General features: G+C 44.6%; 1 protein-coding gene across 3 annotated transcripts in view; it reads left to right on the forward strand.

Moving 5' to 3' along the window:
* The first annotated feature begins 1,127 nt into the window (after positions 1 to 1,127).
* The window catches only part of Usp18 (ubiquitin specific peptidase 18), a 35,589-nt gene continuing 26,531 nt past the window's right edge, over positions 1,128 to 10,185 (forward strand). Inside the window, exons 1-2 of one of the 3 annotated variants that reach the window (XM_028761086.1) lie at positions 1,494 to 1,664; positions 7,221 to 7,475. In XM_028761086.1, coding sequence (XP_028616919.1) covers positions 7,328 to 7,475 — 148 coding nt within the window. In that variant the 5' untranslated portion in view covers positions 1,494 to 1,664; positions 7,221 to 7,327. Of the gene's footprint in view, positions 1,226 to 1,493; positions 1,665 to 3,157; positions 3,217 to 7,220; positions 7,476 to 10,185 lie in introns of those variants that run through there. The other 2 variants (XM_028761087.1, XM_028761088.1) reach the window with 2 other exon arrangements.

Here is a 10,185-nt window from a genome sequence, read left to right on the forward strand (position 1 = left end):
GTGCTGCCCTGGGCACCATACCACTTTCTACTTCCAAATATGGAAATCTTGGCTTATTATCAACAACTGTGTAGAACACATGCTTCAAACACACACACACACACACACACACAAGGCAGGTGGGCATATTTGCATACCTTATGTTGAACTACAACAGCAAGACAGAATATAGACTCTGCCAGATTTCATAAAGCCCTGGTAGCTTTGGATTAGGGGTATCTCTCTGTCACCTTTGTCCAGTGTTGGGGGTGGGGAGTGAGGGACCCCTCTCAGAACATGTGGAAACCTCATTCTGACTGGCCCAGCAGCTAACAGATCCCCCTCTGTGTCCACCCATAGCCCGAATATACAAGATACGTCTGTAAAGAGCTAGCAAGCATTTCATGTGTGTGCATCTCAGAGCCTTCAAACCAGGCTTGGCTTAGGCTGTGGTTGTTCTTTGAAGATCTGTACCTTCATGACCACCTAGTGTGCTAATTGCAATGGTCTGTTATTTTCCACAAAGGGTAGAGCTGGTCAGAGGTTCCGTTAAAATGGTGCTTTCAGCACTTAGCAATTTGTCGCCCTGAGTTAGTCATAACCTCTTTGATAAAATAAAAAATTAACATTCTATCCCATAAAACTGGGATTAAACGTAGAGGCACAAGAGAACATTGTGTAGATAAAATTATTTTCACTGTTTAACTATGAGCCTGGCAATTAACAGAGACGCAGTAAATGTTATCGCTGTCTCCTTACCCCTTGGGAACAGCCTCAGCAAGGGAGTTATCTACTACTGGCTCTCAGAGCAGAAGGTAGAGCAACTGTGAGTATTTCCAATCTTAAAATTTTAGACAGAAAAGAGTGCGTATCCAGGGAGTTACCGGGCCAGGTCTGGCGAGTACGCTGTGATCCCGGTGCAGGCGATTGTGGGTTCCTTGAGGGCGCGCACACCAGCTCCTCCCGCAGGCCCGCCCGCCCGCCGGCTGCCTGAGTTTCGCTTTCCTTTGGATCTAGGGGAAAACGAAAGCTTGGCGGTGAGGGGGGCGTGGCCGGGCGTGCAGAAGGCTTGGCCCGCAGTGCCAGGGCGGGACTGGAGGCGGCGGTGCCTTGGGGACAGCAGACACTCCTGAGCTGCAAGGCTGAGAGGCGGCTTGACTGCTCTGCTCCGCGGTGCCGCGTCCTTCTCTGGAGTTCATTGCAGATCCCGTTCGTCTTCTCTCTTTGGCTTGACTCGATGCTTGAGGCAAGTTTGGGGCTAACTTTGAAAGTGTCCTTCATCTGCCAGAGCTTTGCTTATACGTCTCCAGATGATTAAGAATTTCCTTAGGCTCCGTGAATAGTGGCAGTCTGTATTCTTGGCATGTATATACTGGGCCAATGGATTTGCTTCCCAAGCAGATATATTTATTCAGACTGTATTTGTGATTTATGTTTAATTTGAAATAGAAATGACAAAAGTGGCTTGTTAAAAATTCAAACAATGCAGACAGATGTGTAGAGACGTTTCTCTTTATTGGCAACTCAGTATCATTTTTATGTATACTTTATCAGAAACATTTTAAATCATATCTTTAACACTGTTCTGTATCTTGCTTCTTGTCCTGTGCCTTTCCGGGCCAGTATTTTAACTGATGCATCCCATGAGAAGAGCGAACTTATTTAAATAGCACATGGACATTCAGGTATGTCCTATTTTTTTTTCTGGTATAGATGTTTTATCGACAAATATAATTTTTTATGCCCTTGTGCAAATACACAATCACACTCGTGAGAAACTCCTAAAATTGAAAACAATGGACTGAGAAACTGGAGAGATTTTTGTCAAATCTCATAAGTCAGGGTGTTTTAGATCTGCTTTTCATCTTCTGTGAAAAAAGCTAAATATACCTTTGGGTGGAAAACAACAACAACAACAACCCCCCCCCCCAAAAAAAAACAAACAAAAAAAACCCCACCAAAACACCCAACACCCTGGATGTCCAGGTTCGTGGTGTTTCAAAGTTACAACTTAATTTCATACTTAATATTTAGGTAGTTTATTAGGTAGTTTATACTTTGGAATTGACTTAAAAGTGAGGCAAGTATTTCAGAACATTTTAGAATGTTTCCTGTGAAGTGTCTTCTGTGTGCTTGGATACCGTCACCCCCTGTGTTCATAAGAACAAACTGGGCAGAAAGTGGCATGGGGGGGGTTAGGTGTACTGCTCCCTCCTGACTTACTACGCACTAGCAGAAGACTGAGAGAGAGAGAGAGAGAGAGAGAGAGAGAGAGAGAGAGAGAGGTTTTTGCTTGTTTCCTTCTCCCTCCCTCCCTCCTTCCCTCCTTCCCTCCCTCCCTCCCTTCCTTCCTTCCTCTCTCTTTCTTCACTGGAAAACTGTGCTTCATAGCCTTGGCACTTTTATGCAACGTTATGTTTATAAGGGAGAAAATCACATTGTCTTCCATTGAGGGTATCATGTGACTGGGCTGTGGCCAGAGCCCCAATGGGCACTGGAAATGTGTATCAGCATCTCCTGGCTGAGCATGTGTCTAAGGGTAGGTTAAGAAGAACACCAATTCATATCATCCCACCCAGAGCAGAGGAGCCGCAAGTACTCTGTTAGTCTGGGTTTCCTCTGGAGAGATCTGATTTTGTCCGTTATACTCCCATTGCTCATAAATGTGAGTGGGTAGAAAGGAATGAGATCAACACCCAGAGAGAGCAGTGGTTCATACCTTTAGAAATCTTGGGGATTTTAGCCCTGGGGAGGCTGAGTGAGGCAGGGGGATCTAGAGTTTGGGTGTGGTGGCTCAGCTCACACTTGTAATCCCAGCATTGGAGGGGCCGAGGCAGGAGGAGTTCTGCTGCGAATTTGAGGCCAGCCTAAGCTACGGAGTGAGACCCTATCTAAAACAAGTGCATGCAAAAGTTTGGGGTCAGTGGACTACATTACTAGGGCTTGTCTCAGAAGTTTTGAAGACCTAGTTGCTTAGGTATTGCTGGCAATGTGAATTTTATTGGGCATTTATATCTGGGAACTTTCTCCCCGATCCCCAATGTCAATGAACTGTTAGGGAGGGACTCACTATACAGAATCCCCGTATCGTGTCACTGGTTTGCTAGCTCTTTCTCTCAAGACCCTTGTTGATTCTGTGGCCTATGGTGGTTATTTCCACCATCTCCCCTCATTGCAGACTTCAGCAAGGATGGAGCTGGGCTTCTGCTTTGGAGCCAGCGTGCCTTGAATCAGTGGGTGAGTGTGGGAACACTACATCCTCTGCGATGACAGCTCTATGCCTGATCCAGCCTCATCCTGTCTGCCCACTTGCCCGTACATTTCCATTTCCTTCCTCATGATGCTCTGCTACCTGCCTGCCCTCCCCACCACAGTCAGACTAAGCTTTGTAGACCTGCCTTCCGTGTGCTGGCTCTGCTACCCAAGCCTGAGCTGTACATGTGCTCTGCCCAGTGAGAGGGCTGTTTCCCTCGGGCTTCAGCTAGACCGTGTCTGCTTCTGTCCATCAGTCAGTCCACTAGCCTCAACTCTGGGTTCCAGATAATGAACTGATGAGTAGTAAAATAAACCTCACAGATTGTTCTGCTCCCAAAGCAGACTGCCTCCAAGCAACCACCAACCTTCTTCCAGCCTTGTGCCCTTGCCTCTCCGCAAAAACAGTTACCTAACTTGATTTTCACTTTCTATTTAGATTTTTTAAAACCATATGTATGCATTGACAATTTTCCACTAGCATTAAGTTTGAATCTATAGTTAGAAATCAAATAATGTTTTCTGAAACTTTCTGGTGGTGGTGGTAGTGGTAGTGATGTGTGTGTGTGTAGTTCCTCAGTAGCTAACTACCTTATTTTTTGAGACGAGCTCTCTTATCCTGGAGTCTATATACAGATGTGCACATTCGACTTTTTCTTTATGTGAGTTCTGGGGGATTAAACTCAGGTCCTCACGCTTACCAAGCAAGTACTTTACAGACTGAGCCATCTCCCCAGTCCTGAGACTGGCTGTTTTGAGCAGGCATTTTATTTTTAAAAGATGTATTTACTTTTGATTTATGTGTCCCAGGGTTTGCCTACATGCATGTGTGCACCAACATAGAACATGGCATCAGAACCTCTAGAGCTGGAATTCTGTGATGCCATGTGGGTTCCTGGTTCTTTACAAGAGCGGCAAGTGTTCTTGAGGCTAGGCCATCTCTCTAGCTCCTTTGAGTAAATATTTGCCTTCTAAGATTCAGCCTGTCGTGACACGTGCTGTAGTTTATCCACATCTATTGATTTATTCTCGGTATCTGTGGTCTGTGTAATGCAAGCAGTGCTGATATGATTGTGATTCACATGTCTCCAAGGACACACTGGAGAATTTCCTTACAGGGTTTAGATGTAGTTCAGTGTAGACCATTCACCTAGCATTCAAGAGAGCCTAGAGTCATCTCCGGCAGTGCAAATGAACTAGCTAACAGAGAAAGAGAGAGAGAGAGAGAGAGAGAGAGAGAGAGAGAGAGAGAGAGAGAGAGAGAGAGAGAGAATATCATCAGCAACAAACAAAACAAAAACTCAACCAATTAAGCAGTAAAGGAGAGAAAGAGAGAGGGAGAGGGAGAGAGAGAGAGGGAGAAGGAGTGAGATCTTGAAAATTTGGCATTGGGTTTCTGTTTAAAAGATAGCAATTTTTTTTTCTCAGTTGATTGATTGAACTTTTTTTTTTTTTTTTTTTGGTTGTGAACCTAACCTTTAATTGCTGAGCCATCTCTCCAGCCCTATTGGGCCTTTTAATTATCCTCTCCTAGTAGCCTATAAAAATCCTATATAGGAGCCTGGCATGGGACGGCACTGGATAAAAGCATTTGCTGACAACCTAAATTTGGTTCCCAGGGCCTATGTGGAAGGAGACGGCTGACTGTAACAGGTTGTCCTCTGACCTCCATTTGTGAGCCATGACATTCATACACACACACACACACACACACACACACAAGTAAATAACAACAAAAACCTTTTAATCTTTAACAATCATGTTTAGGTCCAGCACGTTGGCTCAGCAGGTAATGCTGTGTGTTGTACAAGCTTGGGGCCTGGGTTCAAACCCCAGACGGAACCCACTCAGTTGAGTTGTCTTCTGGTCTCTGCATGTGTGCAGTGGCACACACCCATGTTTGTGCGTGCACACCCACATCACTAAACCTTAAAAAGAAAATATCCTATTTAGCCATACCCCCTCCAACACTCGGCTCAGTAAAAGTTTTAAATATATCTTTTGTTTTTAATCGACACATAGGAATCGTACCTCCTGGGTGTGGTGGCATTGCTGCCTGCCATTCTGGTACTCAGGAGGCTGAGGCGAGGGTATTGAGTTTGAGACCAGTCTTGGCTACAGAGTAAATCTTTCCTCAATACCCCCACCCTTCCCCCACAACTGGATTTTTATAATAGAAGGCATGACAAATGGCCTCTCAATTCAGCACATTTGTAGTGTGTGGTGATCAGATTCTGTCAGAATTACTGACTGTTCCCAGAAGGATAGCATAAAATGATAGCATATCACGGTCTTAATTTGGGTTGCCATGACTGGTAGTACCAGTTAGTAAGTAACTTTCTGTTTGTATTTCCTTCCATTTTCAGTTTGGAGTTACTTATGCAAATTTACTTATGCAAATCTTCTTAAAATGTTTTGCAAAACTTACCCATATCCTCTTTCCCCAGAAACCCAGCTTTTACACACCACTCATATCACCTTCCTCTTTGCATCAATAAGGTCTCATTCTGTAGCCCAGGCTGGCCCCAAACTTGTTACTCCTCTTCCTCATCCTCACAAGTGCTGGTTTTACTGGTGTTTGGCCACATGCCCGGCTTAATACCCTTAGCACACACACCCTTCTACCATTGTGTCTTTAGTAAGCTTGGGTACAGTCTAACTTGTTCCTTATAAACAACCAGACTTAGGTGACTCATTTAGCCACTGAGTTCTGACTGGCTCCTTTTACACTCCCCTGGCTAGACTGTAAACTGGTACAAGACATGAATTAAGAATGTTCCGTTTTGGTGCTGGAGAGGTGGCCTAGGATTCAAGAAGGAGTTCTGCTCTTTAAGAGGACCAGAGTTTTGATTTGGGCTGCTGACAACAGCCTGTAATTTGAACTCCAGGGAGATCTGGCCCCCTCTTCTGGTCTCAAACAGTATCTGCATTTATAAGTACAAATTTATACATAGGAGAATTTATACACTGGGTAAAATGCTGGCTGTGTGAGTGAGGACAGGAGTTGGGATTCCCTACACCTATGTAGATGCTAGGTGGACATGGTGGCCTCCCTGAAATTCTAGTGCTCAAAAGGTGGAGGACGGGGAATTCCTGGAGTAAGCTGACTAGCTTGATCAGACTGTTTTGGTCAGCCCTGGGTTCACCTGAGAGACCCTGCCTCAATGAATGAATAAGATGGAATGAAATCAAGGAAGATTCCCCCCCCCCCCCATACCAGTCTTTCTCTAAAAAAGAATCTAGTTGAGAGAGTCCTAGCTGAGTCCAGCTGATTAGGCCCCATAGCCAATGGGCTCTCAGGTCTCTTCTTTTCCTTCCTTGGGGAAATAGAAACACAGAGGAACTCTCCTGTTGTGTGTGTGCTCTGGCTAAAGAGACGGAGACACAGAGGAAACTGCAGTTATGAGTTCCAGCTTAAACCTGTGGCTATGTGGAGAAGCTGCAGGCAGAAGTTGAAACCCTTTCAGAAGGAACTGGGGAAATCAAACGGCACATGACCTCTGAGGATAGCTGGGTGTTTTCCACTTTCACAGTATCCCTAGTTGAAGATGGCAGCATGCTCTTTCCAGCTGGCTGTTGCATCTGGCAGTGTCTTGCAGCCTTTTTTTGAGACTTCTGGGAATCCCAAAGAATTTTGGGGGCAAGTTTACAGGTGGCCAAGGCCTGTGTTGTCAGGAGGAAGTAAGAACAAGGGTTTGGGGTTCATAGTAGTACATTTCCTCACTTGTAATATGATCTTGTGCTTACAAACCCCTGGTTTGGGTGAAAGGGACTCAGTTGTCCCTGGGTCTGGGAAGGGATCAGCTTAAAGCATACGCAGCACCAAAGCCAGGCTGAGGAAGGATGGAAGGGTGGAAGGAAGGGTTGGAATGTTCAGCTCGTCATTAATTCCTGTTTTAGAGATGTCTAAACCAGTCTTCCTCTAGCAGTGAGACCATGACCACATGGTCCTCCATCTTAATGATATCTGTTGCTTTGTGTTTCCACAGAGGTCCCTTTGTCTCTGGCTTGTGTAAACTCTTCCTGGAAGTGAAGTTGTGGAACCCTGACCTCCAGTCCTGCCAGTCCCAACCTAGGGGTTTGGGTGTGATCACTAATGGGCAAGGGGTTTGGACTCCTGAGGAAAACCTGCCAGTCAGTTGTGGCTGAGCCCCAGCAGTACTCAGCACTGGAGGAAGAGACGAGCATGAAGAGGAAGAGAGTGCCCTCTAGAGAGCTCTGCAGTGCCTGGGACCGCCCTCATGGTCATTAGAGCCCCACCCTCTCTTTTTTTTTTTTTTTAATTTTTTTATTGGATGTTTTATTTACATTTCATATGTTGTCCCCTTACCCCATTCCCCACCCACCCAGGAACCCCCAATCCCCTCACACCTCCTCCTTCTTCTTTGTGGATGTAACCTCTATCTACCCCCCCACTCCCACCTCCCCACCCTCAAAACTCCCACCCCCTGGGGCGTCCAGCCTTCATGAGGTCAAGGATCTCATCTTCCACCTGTGCCCAGCAGGGCCCTCCACTCTTATATATTCAGCTAAGGCCCTGGATCCCTCCATAAGTGCTCCCAGGCTGGTGGTTTAGACCCTGGGAGCTGTGGTTGGTTGGTATTGTTGCTCTCCTCATGGGGCCACAAATCCTTTCAGCTCCTTCAGTCTTCACTCTAACTCCTCCATTGAGAACCCCATGATCACTTCAATGGCTAGTTGTGAGCATCTGCCTCTGAATATGTCAGACTCTTGAAGACCTCTGAGGAGACATCCATATCAGGCTCTTATCAGCATGCACTTCCTGACTTCCACATCAGCATCTACCTTTGGTGACTACACATGGGATGGATACTCAGGTGGAAAGGTCTTCAGACGGCCCCTCCTTCAGTTTTTGTCCCTCGCTTTGTCTCCATATTTGCTCCCTTGAGTATTTTGTTGCTCCTTCTAAGAAGGACCGAATCACCCCCACTTGGTCTTCCTTCTTTATGGACTTCATGTGGCCTGTGAGTTGCATCTTGGGCATTTTCAGGTTCTGGGCTAATATCCAATAATCAGTGAGTGAATACCATGTGTGTTCTTTTGTGATTGGCTTACCTCACTCAGTATGATAATTTCTAGTTCCATCCATTTACCTAGGAACCTCTCAAATTCATTGTTTTTAATAGCTGAGTAATACTCCATTGTGTAAATATACCACATTTTTTTAATCCATTCCTCAGTTGAAGGACATCTGGGTTCTTTCCAGCTCCTGGCTATTATAAATAAGGCTGCTATGAACATAGTTGAGCATATGTCCTTATTATATGTTCGAGCACCTTCTGGGTATATGCCTAGGAGTGGTATAGCTGGATCCTCGGGTAATGCTATGTCCAATTTTCTGAGGAACCGCCACACTGATTTCCAAAGTGGTTGCACCATCTTGCAGTCCCACCAACAATGGAGGCGTGTTCCTCTTTCTCCACACCCTCGCCAGCATCTACTATCACCTGAGTTTTTAATCTTAGCCATTCTGACTGGTGTGAGATGGAATCTCAGGGTTGTTTTGATTTGCATTTCCCTGACGACTAAGGATGCCGAGCATTTCTTTAGGTGCTTCTTGGCCATTCGAGTTTCTTCTGTTGAAAATTCTTTGTTAAGCTCTATACCCCATTTTTTAATAGGGTAATTTGGTTGCCTGGAGTCTAATTTCTTGAGTTCTTTGTATATATTGGATATTAGCCCTCTATCAGATGAAGGATTGGTAAAGATCTTTTCCCAATTTGTTGGTTGTCGTTTTGTCCTATTGACAGTGTCCTTTGCCTTACAGAAACTTTGCAATTTTATGAAGTCCCATTTGTCAATTCTCGATCTTAGAGCATATGCCATTGGAGTTCTGTTCAGGAACTTTTCCCCTGTGCCCAAGTATTCGAGGCTTTTCCCCACCTTCTCTTCTATTAGTTTCAGTGTATCTGGTTTTATGTGGAGGTCCTTTATCCACTTAGATTTGAGCTTTGTACAAGGGGATAAGAATGGATCAATTTTCATTCTTCTACATGTTGTCCTCCAGTTGAACCAGCACCATTTGTTGAAAATGCTGTCCTTTTTCCACTGGACAGTTTTAGCTCCTTTGTCAAAGATCAAGTGACCATAGGAGTGTGGGTTCATTTCTGGGTCTTCAATTCTATTCCATTGATCTTCCTGCCTGTCTCTGTACCAATACCAGGTAGTTTTTATCACTATTGCTCTGTAGTACAGCTTGAGGTCAGGGATGGTGATTCCTCCCGAAGTTCTTTTATTGTTGAGAATAGTTTTCGCTATCCTAGGTTTTTTGTTATTCCATATGAATTTGAGAATTTCCTTTTCTAACTCTGTGAAGAATTGAGTTGGGATTTTAATGGGGATTGCATTGAATCTGTAGATTGCTTTTGGCAAGATGGCCATTTTTATTATATTAATCCTGCCAATCCATGAGCATGGGAGATCTTTCCATCTTCTGAGATCTTCTTCAATTTCTTTCTTCAGAGACTTGAAGTTCTTGTCATACAGGTCTTTCACTTGCTTGGTTAGATTCACACCAAGGTATTTTATATTATTTGCAACTATTGTGAAGGGTGTCATTTCCCTAATTTCTTTTTCAGTCTGTTTATCTTTCATGTAGAGGAAGGCTACTGATTTGTTTGAGTTGATTTTATAACCAGCCACTTTGCTGAAGTTGTTTATCAGGTTTAGGAGTTCTCTGGTGGAAGTTTGGGGGTCACTTAAGTATACTATCATATCATCTGCAAATAGCGATATTTTGACTTCTTCCTTTCCTATTTGTATCCCTTTGACTTCTTTTTGTTGTCTAATTGCTCTGGCTAAGACTTCCAGTACTATATTGAATAGGTAGGGGGAGAGTGGGCAGCCTTGTCTAGTCCCTGATCTTAGTGGGATTGCTTCAAGTTTCTCTCCATTTAGCTTGATGTTGGCTACTGGTTTGCTGTAAATTGCTTT

This window comes from Grammomys surdaster, unplaced genomic scaffold (assembly GCF_004785775.1).
Source record: "Grammomys surdaster isolate TR1022 unplaced genomic scaffold, NIH_TR_1.0 126660, whole genome shotgun sequence".
Lineage (NCBI taxonomy): Eukaryota > Metazoa > Chordata > Mammalia > Rodentia > Muridae > Grammomys > Grammomys surdaster.